At 52.5% G+C, this 16,773-nt stretch overlaps 1 protein-coding gene across 1 annotated transcript; it reads right to left on the bottom strand.

Moving 5' to 3' along the window:
- Positions 1-5,414: 5,414 nt before the first annotated feature.
- On the bottom strand, positions 5,415-16,737 carry RBFA (ribosome binding factor A). The gene is given in 9 exon segments (XM_077752715.1): positions 5,415-5,875; positions 5,878-6,032; positions 7,099-7,172; positions 10,086-10,170; positions 12,549-12,661; positions 13,210-13,386; positions 13,976-14,018; positions 16,198-16,231; positions 16,680-16,737. Coding segments are annotated over 9 exon segments (1,095 nt in total). The 3' UTR covers positions 5,415-5,519.
- Positions 16,738-16,773: the final 36 nt, after the last annotated feature.

Below are 16,773 nucleotides of genomic sequence, written 5' to 3'. Positions count from 1 at the left end.
AAGTGTGTGCTTGTTGGGTGGTGACCAGTGTGTGTTGGAGCCAGCTGGCTTATTGCGTTAAATCCTTTATTTCCCTATGTGGGTCTGGTTTATGTATCCGTGGTTATGAGACAGGTCTCATTAAGGTCTCCAACCATTATTGTAGAACTATTTCTCCATTCATTTGTGTCTAGTGTTACTTCATTTATTTCGGTGGCCTATCATTAGGTGTGTAAATGTTCATAAATGTTGTATCATTTTATTGAAATTTGTATTAATATATAGCGCCCTCCCTGATCTCTTACAATGTTTGAAAACTTAAACTCATTTTTATCTGATATTAGTGCAACCACTCCTACTGTCGTTGGTATTATTTGCACAGAACATCTTTTTACATCCTCTCAGTTTTGAATCTATTTGTATCTTTGGATTCAGAGTCTCATGGAGATAGCACATATTTAGATGATGCTTTTTATCCATTCTGGTAGTCTCTGTCTTTTCATTGGAGAGTTTAATCCATTTACATGTAAGGTAATTACAGAGAAGGAAGGACTTTTGTTATTTTGCTATGTTATGTGCCTTACAGCTTTTTGTCCCTCATTCCCTGCATTACTGTCTTCTTTTGTGTTTAGTGTTTGTTGCTGTTTGGTAATGAAACATTTAAATTCCTTTCCTATTTCCTTTTGTATATATACACTATAGCTCCTTCCTTTGTGGTTACCATGAGGATTACATTTAACACCCTGAAGCTGTAACACTCTAATCCGAATGTATACCAGCTTAACTTCAGTAACACACTCTCCTTTAACATCTCTGTCCCCAGCCCTCTCCGTTGTCACAAAACATAAATTAACAAGTATTCTGAATACACCAGTCTCTTAAATTATGTAGAAATAAAAATGTGGAGTTACAAACTGTTCTAATAACACTAGTTTTTATAATTAGCCATGTATTTTTCTTTCCTGAGATCTTTATTCCTCCATACAGCTTTCCGTTACTATCTACTGTCTTTCACTTCACCTGCTGGGCTTCCTGAAGCGCTGCCTGGACGCGGGCCTAGCAGAACAGCACTCACTCAGCTTTTATTTATCCAAGAACGCCTCAATTTCTCCCTCACTTTTGAAGGACACTTTGCTGAATATAGATTTCCTGGATGAAAGGGTTTTTTTGCATACACCAACCCACTGCCTCCTGACCTCTGGTTTCTGATGGGATCTGTTCATCTTGTCCTGGATTCCTTATATGGGTTGATTTACTTCTCTCTCTTGCTGCTTCAAGATTCTATGCTCGGCTTTTTCCAAGTTTATGTACCTGGGGCACCTGGGTGGCTCAGTCAGCTGGGCGTCCGACTTCGGCTCAGGTCATGATCTCATGGTCTGTGGGATCGAGCCCCACGTCGGGCTCTGTGCTGACAGCTCAGAGCCTGGAGCTGCTTCGGATTCTGTGTCCCCCTCTCTCTGCCCCTCCCCCACTCACACATGCTCTCCAAAATAAACAAACATTTTTAACAAATTAAAACAAAAAAGTTTGTGTCTTGGTGTGGGCCTGAGTTCCCCTCAACTTGAGAGTTCACGGAGCTTCCTAGATGGTTCCTCAGCCTTGGGAAATGTTCAGCCATTATTTCTTCCAATACTTGCTCTACCTCTTTCTCTCTCGTCTCGCTCTGGGATGCCCACAATGTGTATGTTGGTCTGCTTGGTGGATTCCCATAGGTCCTATAAACTTTAATTTTTTTTCTTTCTGTTCCTCAATCTCAACTTCCTAGAGCTGTACAGTATTCAAATTAATGATACAAAGTGGCACAGGTGTGTGCTCATTCCTCAAGATAAACCTGAGGCCAGAACGCTGTGTCTCTGCTCTCACAATAGGATTTTAGGGTCCCAGAGGGACGTGTTCATCTGTAAAGCTCTTCGTGTTTGCTGCTGGCAGACACGTGGGACTCCCAACAGGACTGACTTTGGTCTCCTGTCACCCTGGCGTGAAGGCCCAGCTGTCTGGGGCCACACTGCAGAGGGCCGTCCAGCCTCCAACGGGAGCCTGCGCACATGGTGCTCCGCACGTCCTCAGGAGGTAGACCGTACACACCTCCAGCGGACACTGAATGAACCGCTTTCCCTTGATCCCTTTGCTCGTCAACAAAACCAAAATCCCAAGCAGCAAGGAAAACACAAAGCACGGGCAAGACTGCTAAGTAAGTGTTCACATGTTTCAGTATAACCTCACTGTGACCCTCTGAAGGAGATGCCCTTCTCCCCACAGACAGCCGAGGGTGCTGAGCACAGAGGTCGCTGCTGGTGGATCGGAGAACTGAGCCCAGAGCAGCAGGCTTCAGGGCCAAGCGGGCAGAGAGCCCTTCTCTACAGCATGAGGCCAGCATCTGAAAGAGCCAGTGTTCTGTGTTCTCCCTGATTACACAAAACCTGCATCTTGCCTTCTTCCTATGTTTCTTTTAATCTGAAGCCCTGGTTTTCTGCTTGCAATCCCAGTGACAGGTGGCTCTTTTTCAGTCTTCTTTTTGGCTGTCTGTTCTGCTTTGCCTCAGCTTTTGTCAGGCCCAGAGTGAAAAGGGGCCTCAGGCCATCCCTGGATTCGCTGCTTCCGTTCTCCTCAGAGCCAGCAAGAACACCTACCCTTGACCTCAGAGCAGACCCCAATAGTCCATTAGTCAGTAAACACATCCTATCATCCGGCCTGGGAAGCCTCACGCAAGAGGCAGACAAGAGGCTGACTCAGCAATCAGTGCAGTGAGGTCTCAGCTACGGGAATTTAGGGCACCACAATCAAGAATTGGGGGTCAAAGAAGGCTCCCCAAAGCAGGTGGCCCCCAGGGGAAAAGAGGGGAAGAGCGTGTGCAAACACGACGTCACAGGAAGGGGCGCGGGTGAGGGATGGCACGAGTGATGCCATCAGGATCCTGAGAGAAGCAAGCCTGGAGGCTGGTGGGCACGGGGCTGGGCTCACGACCAAAGGGGAAAGGTAAGTGTGGAAATCGAATGATGCTCAGCAAGGACCTCCCAAAGGCAAACCCACCAATGCAAGGCTGGCTCTGACTTGGTGGGTGCCAGGCCGAGAGTTCAGGGTTGATAGCACTCTGAGTCTGCCTTGTACTCAGTGTCTGCTGCCAGTTGCAGCCGTGGCTCCCTGCTGCTGCGGGGCAGCCGCGCCACTTCCGGAAGATGCCTGTGCCCTGCCTCCGCTGTGGGCCTTTCCCGCTATCGAAGTCCTAGGTTCCACGAACTGAACGTCAGGTGACAGCTGTGTAGACAGCGCAGGNTGGTGAAAACACAAGCTGCAATCACCAGACAGCTTTCACTGGGGCTGTAATGCTGCAGTTCAGGAATTAGTATTTTAAATCTTAATCACAAGAATTTACATGTATCCCTGTCAAGCTTCATTTGATTGATTTTGGTTCTTCATCTCAAGCTACTGAAAGGCAATTGAGTTCTATTTTGTCACGTGACATACTCCTCCCAGTGCTACATTTCATGTAATTTTGATGGCCTTTAATTAGGAACTGGGCCGATCCTGGACACGGGACTTCACAAACTGGGCTCCACACCTCAGCAGGAGGGCACAGAGCACGAGCGAAGTAAGGGCTGGGGTCGCATGGGCTTGCCTTTCCCTCACTCTAGAGCTTAGATGTGTCAGACATTTAACTGTGGTGTTGAATACACTTTATCCTAAGTATTTTTTATTTTCAAAAAAAAAAAAAAGCATGTACCACAAACTCTTGAACAGAGAAGATGCCGTAAGAAAGGCGGAGATACTCTGAAGTTTACTGACAGGACCTAGACGGCCAGGATGTTCCTTCCTCGAGGGAGGAAACCCTTCTTCTGGACACGAAGAGAACGTTCAACGACTGAAAACCAAGGCTCTTCCACGGAAGCGGCAGGGAAGGCAGGGAGCGGCCACGCGCACACGCCACGGCTCCACCTGCACCAACCCAGAAGCTCCCTGAACGCACTTTAACTGAAGTTCCAAGTCCTTTTAACAAAATCCAAGGTGAGCGAGGATGCACCCTCTGTCCTCAGAAGTCCTGTGGTTAGTGAGGTTTCTTTTCGTACCAAAGAGACGATGGATCCCGGAAACACGGGCAGGGAACTACACGCCAGCAGCGAACAGACACTGTTAGCATCACCTCTAACCCTGTAAAACCTCCGTCTCTGCTCTAGTCTTGCCCCGTTTCTGGTCTCAAACCATACTCACGGGGAGAACTTAAGGGTACCTGTAGGAGCACCGAGCACAGAATTTCCCAGGTCTGCAAACACACCTTTTTCCTGCCATTTGTTGACTTCTGACAGAACTGAGTCTGGACACACAAGTGGAAGAGAGAAAAGGGCCAGCCGGCGCCGGCCTCTCCCAGTCCCCACCGCTCTGACACGGAACGCCAACAGGCACGTCCCCATTCTCGGCACACTGCACTCCTGATCCAGGAATCCAGGCCGTGTGCCCGCGGCTCAGCACCGACGTCTGGGCGCCTTCTGCAGCGGGCGCCAGATCTGCGGTCAGCAGAGCGGGCTGGTTGGTGCTGCAGGGTCTGTATTAGTCCTGACTTTCAAGCTACGTATCTGTGATGTTTTAACATCTCGGGAACTTTGTTGGCTGCGGACAGACTGCCCCTCCCAAGGCTAATTCCTAAAGACAGCAGACCATTCCCCTGTGAACTCACCTTTTATACGCAAACCCACCAATCCGGAGCCCACACTCCCAAACACCTCCTTTATCTCACTCTCGCACACCAGCCAGGACTCCCTCCGCTGCACATCCGCCCCCAGGGCCAGGACCCAACGAGCAGAAAGCACTGCGATAGCCCAGAGGCTGCTGGAATTACTCCCGCGGTCCAGCCTCGGCCATTCATTCCTGCAGAGGCCACACCTCCCCTCTCCCTCAGTCTCCTGAATGACCCTGAAGCTCCCGAGTGGCCCTGCACAGCACGTCCCCACCTCCGGGAAATAGGGCAGACGAGCTCCCCTTTCAAGACAGCAGGCGCAAGTTGTGTCCTCCCACCGCCGGTTCGGGCAAAGCGCGTGTGTTTTCACAAGGTGACAGTCTGCACGTCAGCACCTGCACTCCCAGGTGAACTGCTCCACACGCGTGGCTGCATGTACCTTCCAGGACAGAGTCACACAAATGCCACCAGACAGCTACATGCCTAGACCTCGCAGCGGTCTGCCCATGTCCTGTGACAGGCCCTCCCAGAGGGGCCGCCTGCCTGCTGGGCACCGGCCCTGGCCCCAGGCGCCTACACAGAAGGTGCCAAGGTGACAGCAGCGCTCCCTTCCTGATGCGGTTTACAAAAGCCAAGTCCCGAGCCTCCCTGCGCCGTCTCACTAACACACGTCTCACCATCCAAGCCGCGCTGACGCCCTTCTCAGGATCTCACGCTGACGCTGCTTGGGAAACGGGGGGGCTCCACACCCACAAGCACGCTGCTCTGGGTCGGACCCGGAGGAGGGTTTATTTCACTTCCTTCCAACAGGCTTGAGCCACACGGCAGCTGTCCTGCCCGCGGGGCAACTAGACTCAGGGCCTTTCCAACGTCACCCAGGAGGACAGCGCTTAGGGTGTGAGCGGAAACACGTGCAAACACAGCGACGCTCTGCTTTCCTCGCTGGGAGCCGCCAGGCGTGAGAAGCGGAACCAGGAGGCCTGACTGGTCCCACAGCCCCTTGCTTCTCAGGCTGAGTTACGAGTCCGCTGGGCTGTGGGACCGCCGTTCCGCGCAGCGGAGCCCCACACCCCTCGGTCACCTCCACCCGTCCTGCACCCCAGGAGCCCTCCAGGTCAGGGTCCGGGTGGTCGCTCGCTGCCTCCAACAGGTGGTTCCCGCGGGAGAGGCCGCCATCCGCACAGGGCGCGGCTGCCGCCTTTCCCTCTCGGGTGTGTGTCAGTGGATCTCCGCGGGGCGCTCGCCCCTGTGCCCTCGCTCTTTCCTCCTCCTGTACTCCACGATCTGTTTGTTGAGCGCCTCGTGATCGATCCCGCACAGACTGGAGCAGGCGGTAGAGCCCGGGGTGCTGCGTGGCGAAGGGGCGTCCAGGGCCCCACGGTCCCTGGAGGGGAGAAGAGACGTCAGGTGAAGCAGGGGCAAAGCCGGGCGGCGTGGGGGCTCCTGGGTCCCCTCCTGGCGTCCGGAGGAGGCCGGGGGCAAAGGCATAAGGAAGGGGTTCCGCTGTGGGGCGCTCCTGGGGCCGTGCACACTGCAGCCAGGGCAGCTCCGACACGGCCCTCCCATCAGACGCGCTTCCAGTTGCTTCTCCCCAGACACAGCGAGGAGTGTGGCAGGCCCGCGAGGCAGAATTGCGAGTAAGGTCCTTTACACCTGCCGCTCAGGGTACTTGTCAAAACCCAAATGCAGCCATGTCCTGCCTCTAAGCCCCTCCTGCTTGCTCCGGAAGGCTCGACCCCCTGCTGGTCCGGGACGCGGGGACTCACTGCTGCCTGGGGCCTCAGGGCACAGCGTCCCCTCCCCTGGCAGGCGGGTCACTGGGGGCCCCACCCACCCAAGTCCCGAGAGCGCTGCCCCTGACACTGACACGCCCGCTCTAAGGACACAGGCTCGGGACCCGCCGAAGCTCTTCCCGCACCCGGATGGGGCCCGTCCACATGCACCTCACGTCTCTTTCTCACTGCAGCACCGCCCACCGACTCCAGACCCCGAGCTGGAGGGGGTGTCCTACGTGCCCTTCCTGACACTCAATCATCTGTGGATTCGCTGCTCCCTGTTGGCCTCCACCGGCAACACGCAAGCTCCAAAGGCTCCACTGTGGCTCTGTTCACAAGCGCACGGCATGTGCCAGAGCAGAGCCACGGGACACGCTCAGGGAAAATGTGCTCAGTGGACAAGGGCGAGGGAGAGACACCTATCACCTCCACGAGTCGCTATAGCGATGGCACACGGACGGACAGCACGGACTCCAGCACGGACGGGCAGGCCACCGAGCACTCCCAGCAGCCTTGCTGAGTGCTCGGGACCACGGCAGAGCGGCCCTGGAACCGCCACAGGCCACTGCCAGGCTGCTGGGTCAGTGCGTGGCCGGGGGTGCAGAGCGGGGCAGCTGTTACAGGAACCACCCCAGGGCGTCTGTGCAGGACAATCAAAACCACGTGCACGTGTACCTGGCATCACTGTGCACACAGTCTTCTCTTTCCTCTGGGGGCCCAAAGTCAGCACTTGCCAGTAACCGATCAACCTGGAAAGGGGAAGAGAGAGCAAATCAGTAACCACACCTCTGCGCCACCTGCACCACGGCCCAGCTCGAGCACAGGCCTTCCGACGGCCCTCCGCGCCCCTCCACTGGCGCCCCCAGGGACGAGGCCCTGTTCACCAGTCTGTCCTCTCAAACACCTGCTACTTAACAATCACATTTTCTCTGGTAACAAACCGAGGCTTTCCTAGAACTACACTTAAAACCTGTAACTGTCAGTCAAACTTATGAAGAAACCAGTTAAGTATTAGTTCAATTAAGTAACATTTCCTGATTCCTAATGAAGTTGTATAAAATACTTCAATTTGGGCGCAGAAGTTGTTTGTTTGGGAAAAGACAGCTTCCTGGCGGAGCGACGAAGCCACAGTCGGGGGTCGGGCGTGTGACTCCACCTCCCAGGTGGCCAAGGGGCCCAATCTGGAAACAAGAGCCCCCTCGGTGGGGGCACACGTATCGCTGCCCCCTCAGGGCGCTACCGCCCCCGCTCCCTGGACACTGAGGGACGGCACACTGTTCTGCAGCAACAGACCACACCACCACAGGCCACGGCAGAACCAGGAGGAAAATCAGTCCACAGAAAATACCNGCCCCAAGCTCACGTTGAAAGTCTTATTAACAAAGAACCAAAGCAGACTCCTAGGCATCAACACAGGCCGCGGGGCTGAGCCCTGGGCCGAACCCGGCTGCACAGAACCTCTGGCTCCGCTGACCTCAGGGAGAAATTCAGGCTCGGGGCGGGGGGACCCTGGGGGGACACTCGGGCAGAGACAGGAGCACAGACTCGAGCACGAGGCCCACAGGGTCAGGGAGCTCGGCCGGACACCTGCTCCCAGAAGCCTGGGTCAGCGGGGAGGCCAGCAAATGTGTAGTAAATCCCAACACTCAGGCCACAGTTTATGTATTTTCTTTAAAAATTCCCTTTTCGTTCTTTGTAATTATGATAACATCAACATTTTACAAACCCTGTGACTGAAATGTAACAAGCGTGAGAGGTGCACAGGACGTTAAGCGTACGGCTTGGTGGCATGTCACAAAGGGACTGTGCCCACGGACGTCCCCCTGACGTTCCGGAAACGAACCCCAGGAAACTCCGTGCCCTCCTGGCCACTCCCCACTAGACAGGCACCGGTTTGACTTCCGTCACCGCAGATCAGTAGCCCGTGTCCCTGAACATCCTGCAGGTGGAGTCACGGGGAACACGGCCTCTCCTCTGGCTCTGCGCTCCCCGCTGGCTCGGAGCTGGGACGCCTTGGCACACATGTGTTTCTGTGGGCTCCGAGCGGGAGCTTCGGGTCACAGATGTGTGCATGTGGGGGGGGGGGGGCAGGACACAGGCCCGTGATTCCTCCACACTCGGTGTGGTCACCGACGCTCGCGTGTAAGCCACACGGGAGAAGGGCACGCACCCATCTCCCTGGGGTTTTCCTTCCTGTTCTCCTGACGCCAGCGCCGCCCAGCACCTCCGCCAGGGCCTCCGGTGGCGCCAAGTGCCCCTCGGGGTCCGGCACGGACACAGCTGGCCACCGCTCTGCTTCCTGCCGCCGCCAAGTGCGGGGCTGAAACCACTGCCAGCCGCTACCACGTCCCACGGCCCGCGACACCCCCATGCGCAGCCGACACGAGACACAGGTACGCGCCGGGTGTGAGACTCCGTGTCATCCACAAACCCCAGCTTCAGATCTGTGCGTCGATCCGAGTGACTCTGCCACTGGCTGACTTTAACCCCGTCACACACGTACACGAGTGTCCCCGCACTGACATGAGACAAGCCAACAGTGACCGCGCTCGGCTCGCCACGCACCCACACCAGAGACCCCTCGGGTCCAGCCCCGCCGGCTTCTCACGACAGTGCCGGCAAGAGGAGCGGAAGCCTAACCCCTGCCCCGGGCACACGAGGCCGCAGGGACAGACGCGGGGCAGGCCCACGTGGCCTCCACCGCGAACGCCCAGCAGCACTTCTGAGAAAGGACTGCTCCAGGATGCTTTGAGCACGTGCCTCCCTCCCCCTGGTCACTTTTTCTAGAAAGGAACCCATGGAGCTGGGCAGGGCCCGCGGCGAGAGAGGGACACGCCTGGGACGGCAAGACAGAGGGCTCCCCTCCAGCAGCGGCACTTGCGTCCCCAACCCCGGCCGGCGGCTCGCGTGAGCCCCCTGCCGCGCTCCCTGCCGCGCACCCCGTGACCCACGCGCTCCCGGGGGCTCTAAGAGTGGCACTGGTCACTTCACCCCTTTGTCTCCGTTCCTCGCTAAGAAAATCCCCTGTCAAGGTTATTGTCTGTATAAGGTTTTCAGTTCTGCCTGTATGATGAATAACAAAGATAAAACTGTCCAACTAGGTCGGTTTTCCTCTGTGGCTCTCACCACCCCCTAGTCCTGCAGTGAGTAACAGTCACCTAATGATAACCATAAATGCTACTTACTGTAAACTTTTTAAACGCGTAACATACCTTAACGACCACCAAATAATACCACGCAGATATAAATATACACACACACATATCTATACACGGGTTTTAACCTTTATAATTAACTTGTACTTAAAATAAGGGAAATAACCACGAAACAGTTAGAGACGTAAGCTCTGGTGTAAAGTAACTGCAGATGCTCAAATCCAGGGAGGAAGGCGGCTCCGCCTGCATCAACTTTCTGTCAGGAAACAGAGACTTGGTTTCCCAGGTAGAGATACAGTGGTAAGCAGTTAAAAATTAGAGCCTGAAAAAGCGGTTCCCTCTGGGGAGTCTGGCAGGGACAGAGGCATGGCGGCCTCACTCCTCATCTGAACTCTTCCAAAGGTTACTTCCTTTAACTGTACACATCATCATTCGGATATCTCAAAGTTAAATCTAAAATCTTACTCAGATAAAAGCTTGTTTGGAAAACTAATGAAGAAGGCTTACCTCAGCTAGAACTGCACTTCTTTTGTCCTGAAGGAACACTATTGGTGGCACATTCCTCAGGGTCTGCTGGGACATCAAAATATGCCTGGAGACAGACAAGTACGCTGTGTAGGAGCAGGTGACACTTAGCAGACAGAAAACAGACAATAGTCTCACGGAGCGAGAAGGCAGAAGATCTGCTTATCATGTTACTCAAAACAGGAACACGTCAGCCGAGGAAAGTCCTCCTTAGCCAACTGCCGCATCACAGAGGGGACACAAAACACATCATCACAACTGTTTCTAGTTGCCTAAATCCAACTCTTTTTTTTTTTTTTTTTGAGAGAGAAAGAGAGAGAGAGACATACACAGAGTGTGAGTGGGGGAGGGGCAGAGAGAGAGGGAGACACAGAATCCAAAGCAGGCTCTAGGCTCTCAGCTGTCAGTACAGCCCAACATGGGGCTCAAACCCACGAACTGTGAGATGATGACCTGAGCTGAAGTCTGACGCTTAACCGACTGAGCCACCCAGGTGCCCCCAACTCTTGAGATCCTAACGAATAACCTGATCTTCGCTTAGACACCTCCCGGGCAGCACCGTGGCAGTGAGCCATGTGGTCTGGGCACCAACAACCTGCCTAGGCTCCATTCCAACGGACACTCACTGGCAACAAGGCCACACAAGTGCGCCGACCATCCTCAGGCACACATCATGTTCCGCATCAGTCACTCAATACAAGCAGCCTAACGCGAATCGACTGGGCCTGGTGCGCAGCAAACGCACTGTGTGCACAGCCTCCCTGCACAGTGACGGCAGGTCCTGGCACGTGATTGCAGGGAAGCCTCTAGACCAAACCTCAGGTGAGCAGAAGAGCGGGGAAAGGGATCGTCTGTTCAGCTGCATTTTCTGACAACCTAAAACTCCTCAGAAAGCAACACTGTTATCGCAACACTCCTCGGAAATCTTTTCCACACAGGACTCCGGCCCCTCTCCTAAAAGTGAAGTGTGAGGTGCAAGGGAGAAGCAGAGGAACGGAGAGAGGAAGGAAGCAGGAAGGAGGAAGCCAGCTCTGAGAGTGCTGCTTGGTCAGGGCTCTGCGTTTCCTAAGACTGGGGAGAAAACAGAGTAACTGCTTTCTAGCACCCACCTTGGTAGTTCTCAAAGTTTCTGGTCTCAAGACCCCTTTATACTCTTAAAAATTACTGAGAACACCAGAGAGCTCTTGTTAATGTGTGTCATATCTGTCCATTTCTACCGCACGATATATTAAAAGTGAGAATTTGAAAAACATGCATTAATTCATTCAAGGTAACAAATCTATTAAGTGTTTACATGGATATTTTTAGTGAAAAATAACTACTGAAAACAATTATTTTAAAAAAAACTCATTGAGAAATGTGGCCTTGTTTACATAGTCACAAGTTTCTCCAATGCCCAGCTTAACGGAAGACAGCTGGATTCTCCCCTCTGCATCTGCATTCAAGCTGCTGTTTTTCTGTTTGAAACAGAAGAAACTCCGGCCTCACACTGCCCTATAACTGGAAAAGGGGTAAATGAACAGACAGGATGGGATCTTCTCTGATACTCCACAAAAATTCAACAAATGATACTGTTAAAAGTTAGTTGCAAAGTGGAATCTGAAACCAGGTCAATGAATGTCACATTGTTATATTAAAATCCATCAGTTTATCTTACACCTTGAATGGGCCCTTCCCTATGCTTGAGTTTATAACCTCACGCACTGGGCATTTGGAAAATATCAACTCACCAGGTTACCCGGATTTTCAGAATATTCACACACTGTACAATACAACACTCCATTTGTTAACGTTCCCAACAATCTCATTAAGAGTCTTTAAGTATCAAAAAGCTATCAAAATCACGGTGGTGGGTACAGGTTTTCTAAAATCAATTTTCACCTGAAAGCTTGAATTTTATCACTGGCAACAAGTACAGTCAGTTGTTTTCCCTGAAGTGCTAGGTTTGCTTTGCTCATTTTAGAGAGAATGTCTGTCAAATCTGAAAAAAATCTAGAGCTGGTTCACTTGTTATTTCCAGAGAACAGTGTCTACTTCAGCTCACAATCAGCTGTGTTTCCGAGAGGCCACACCAGCACAGGTCAGTTTCGGTTCGCTTCCCACCACGCAGAATATTACAGTGACAGGCACCCAAGGGTTGGGATTTAATAGAATTAGTAGCTCTTGCTTATTCATCAGGGACGCTCTCAGATAAAAGTGGCGTGTGTTTTACGGGGGGCACGTGGCATGAAGCTACAATGACCACAGGGGCTCCTGGGTGCCGGGCCCAGTCCCCAGGGGCCACACTTTGAGAACCACTGTGCAAGATTATGTTTTGCACGCAAATGTATACTGAATCCTGAAATTTAAGAAAACGCTTTCCAAATTTTCCTTAAAAGCAAAAACACTTGATGCAGCAGGCGGGAAACGCAGGTGGGAGCGGAAGCGAGCATGCGGCGCGGTCACCTCATGTGTGCGGCGCTCCTCCGCAGGGCGGCCTCTGTGTGCGCGTTCTGCTCGGCGGAGACGGTGGCCCTCCAGTACACGCGGCAGGCCGAGAAGTCTGAAGTCAGAGAGACCTGCGGCCCACCCACCCCAGCGCCGGTCACTTTCCGCTTCCGTGGGCTTCCGGAGACCACAATCAGCAGATAAAGACCAGCTCGACGGCAGTCTTCAGCTCCAGGCAGGCGCCACTCAGAAGCAGCGCGCCCGCGGGCTCCGCGACAGGCCACCACGCCCTGCCACGCACTCACGGGCTGAAGCTGGGCCCGGAATCCCAAGCCCCATCCTCCCCGCCGCCAACCCACAGCGCACAGCAGAACCTCCGGAACTGCCCCTCATCTTCCTATTTCCCTCTGGCTAAGCTCGCTCCAGGCAGACGGAGGCGGCAGGAAGGCCCCTCGGTCTCCACCCCAGGACACCCTCCACCCCCCTGACCGCGCCCTCGGTGCCCGCACACCACCACACACATGTGCACACATACCCTCTGTCTTCACGACTTCAATGGTCATACTTAGCATCACTTCTGAACGTCCAAGACCCCGTGTCGGGAACACTGCCTTCTTCCCAACCACAGGCCAGACCGGCCCCGAGGACACAGAGGCCTCCCACCCTGGCGCGCGCCTACCTTGGAGAGCTGCACGTTCAGGTCGCAGACCTCCTGGCTCACTTCAGGGGTGCACAGCAGGTCGGTCAGCGCTTTGTAGAGGAGGCCGTTCAGGGCCCTCAGGCGCACCTGGTCCTCCTTCCTGGTTTTCCCGGAGGTGCTCTTCGTTAGGGACTCCACCCGGGACGGCTTGTACATCTCACCGAGAACAGACAGAAAGGCCAACGTTACGACCGTTTGTTACTTGTCCTAATTTACAAAAAGGGGGCTGGGAAGGACTCAACGCCTTGAAAAACAAAAAGCCAACGTCACCCTCAGCCACCTCAGCTTTCATAACCATCCTGCGTAGAGTTTACCTACTAGCGCCCCTCCAAACTTAAAAGTACTGTCCGTATGTATTTTTCCTCCCCCAAATCTTGTTAAAACATAATCCACATACCATAAAATTCTCCTTCTCTCAAGATACACGATTCAGTGGTTTTTAACACAAAACGTAATTTTCCTAACAAGAACCATTTGTTATTTAGACCTCTGCACTATATCTACACGTGTCATGCACACACACTAAAAACCACTTTAGTATTTGATAACAGAGACAACATTCCAGAAAACTTTAGTATGACTTTTTTTTTTTAGGTCTACATTCACTCTACCAGCGTATCTATTCCCCGCCTGCGGAACTCGTGCGTTCAAACTTGGAGACGGAAGGACCGCCAGGCTGCAGCTTTGCCGACTTCTGGAACCTCACGCCCACCACTGTCGACAGCAGCTGCTACTCTGGACTTACCAAGTGAGAGCCCAAGGAAGGACCTTCATACCAAAACTTCTTTCTGTGGGGAGAAAATAAGAACTATAATACTGAAGGCAAATGAAAGAAAAAAATATTACATACACCAACTCAATATTACAGTACCAAAATTCTTTTTTTTTAATGTTTATTTTTGAGAGAGACAGAGCACAAGTGGGGGAGGGGTTGAGAGAGAGAGGGGGAAACAGAATCTGAAGTGGACTCCAGGCTCTAAGCTGTCAGCACAGAGTCCGATGCAGGGCTCAAACCCATGAATGGGGAGATCATAACCTGAGCCAAAACCAGACGCTTAACCAAAATTCTTTCTAAGGGGCTAAACTGGGCACAGAAATTATGTTACTGGGAGGCTAAGAAATTTAGAATCTAATCAACAACAAAGGTTGTAGGGGAGACAGAGGACAGTTTTCATTCAACCTCCTGATGTTTACTTAAGGTCTATTCCAACCCCAAGGTGGAGAAAGAGAATATTAGAAGAACGCCTACCATGCTGCACTGCACACTGTACCACACTGGATACCGCAGTTTCCCAGGGGCACACAGCCACACACGTGCTGGGGCTGCATGAGTAACACGGGTGGTGGAGGGGAGGCAGGCCTCCCTGCTGCAGGGGGAGATTACAGACAAGCGGGGAAAGGTCGCCAGATGAGCCATGTGGATATCAGTACGGACTCAAGTTCCTCTTTGTACCAATACGGCGGTCACATACGGAAACGTTTACAGGCAAGTGTATATAACAAATTAAAGTAAGCGTGTATTCTGCTTTGTCAGCTGAAAAGTCCTAACGGCAGACACGCCGGCTCCCAAACCATCGTTTCTGATGCCTCTGCAGTAACAGCAACCAGAGCTATATGGAGACGTGGCTAATTCTAGGGCTGAGAAAGGATGCACCAGAAAAGAAGCGCTAAATAAAAACTTTAAACTTAGAAACCACCACAAAACCCAGAATGAGGAGTGTGTCAAAGATCTACAGGAGCTAAACGAAAGAGCTCCACTGGTCAAAGCTGAAACAATCTGAGCAAAACAAAGCAGTACTAGGCTAACACCTGTTCAGTCCACACTGGTAAATGTCCACACAAATTGGTAAATGCTGAACAAGATATGCATCTCTCACAGAATTGCAAACAATTCAAGAGTGTGACTCCCCTCCTTAGGTAGGGGCTGCACACAGTGAAATCCCCCTAAAGAAAACAGTATGGGGGGCACGTGGGTGGCTCAGTTGGTTGAACGTTTGACTTCAGCTCAGGTATGATAATCTCACGGTCTGTGAGTTCAAGCCCCATGTCGGGTTCTGCTCTCAGCTCAGAGCCTGTTTTGGATCTTCTGCTTCCTCCCTTCAGAAATAAACAAACATTAAAAAAATAATACTATGGAAGGGGGAGCAGGTAACTTCACAGTGGATAAATTTGATAGACGTGGCCATAATCAAGGGCAGCGCCAACAGTGACAAACCAGGCTGACGGTCTGTACGTGGACCGGATGGAAACAGCACTTTCCTTCCCTGGTTTCCTCCCAAGAGCCCACAATGCCAACATAACCATGAGGGGGAAAAATCACACAAATTCCAACAGACGAGCACCCTAGAAAATACCTAACCATAACTCCTTAAACCCATCAAGGTCATCAAAAACAGTTTGGGAAACTGCCAGTCAAGAGGAGCAACTAAATGTAATGGGGCTGGATGGGATCCTGGGACAGAAAAGGGATGTTAGTTTTTACTAAGGAAACTGAGGGGCACCTGGGTGACTCGGTTGGGTGTCTGACTTCAGCTCAGGTCATGATCTCACAGTGGATGAGTTAGAACCCCACACTGGGCTCTGTGCTGACAGCTCAGACCCTGGAGCTGCTTCGGATTCTGTTTCCCCCTCTCTCTGCCCCTCCCCCGTTCGTGGGTGCGCGCATACGGGCTCGCGCTCTCTCTCTCAAAAATAAATAAACATTAAAAATTTTTTTAAAAACCCTAAGGAAACCGGAACAAGGCATATGCTTCATTAATAATCGTGTATCAACACTGCCTCATTAACATGACAAACGTGCCACACCAACATGTTAACATAAGAGACATGGAGTGTGGTTATGTGCGAACTCTGAACTCTTAACAATTTTTCTGTAAATGTTTTTAAAAATTAATCTATTAAAGGAAAACAAACACACAAACCAATCTACCCTAGTCAGAACAGAAAGTGCTATGGAAATCAACGTACTGTCTTCTATTCGTCTCGGGATTAGAAAACGATCCTCAAACGAAGCCAACGAAGGAAGCGTTACCATAGGAAGAAGACGCGCACACATTATTCCCCTTCCCTCCTTGGAGAATCTACTAAAAACCCTGCTGGTGACAAGAACCTACAGAAATGTACACACCACTTCTCTTCGTGTGTTCCTGACACACGTTAGCGTTTAGGAAATCGTAATTAGCTCAACTATAAAAACAAAACAAAACAGGAAAAAGGCTGAGTGGGCACAGGAGCAAATGTGATGAGTGGCACTGGCGGCGATTCTTCAGAAATCATCAACCTAAAGGGCAAGACTGNCGCGTCCCGGAAAGGAGGCGCGCCGCGTCCGCAGCCCCGGCCCGGCGCTCCTGTCCCCCCCCAGCGGGCAGCGCCCCATCCCGGGCGCCGTTCCCACGGAAGCCCCGGCGCTTCGAACAGCACGTAGGCGGCGCGCGGACGGTGCTCGAAACCCGCTTTTGGAATAACGGAAAGGCGTGGATCGGGGGTCCGAGTCGGGGGGGCTGTCATCCGAGGACCTACGAGGGTCTAACGGGATGAAAGGCC

Source organism: Crocuta crocuta, unplaced genomic scaffold (assembly GCF_008692635.1).
Source record: "Crocuta crocuta isolate KB4526 unplaced genomic scaffold, BGI_CrCroc_1.0 scaffold101, whole genome shotgun sequence".
NCBI lineage: Eukaryota > Metazoa > Chordata > Mammalia > Carnivora > Hyaenidae > Crocuta > Crocuta crocuta.
This window is presented reverse-complemented; position numbering and strand designations above follow the sequence as displayed.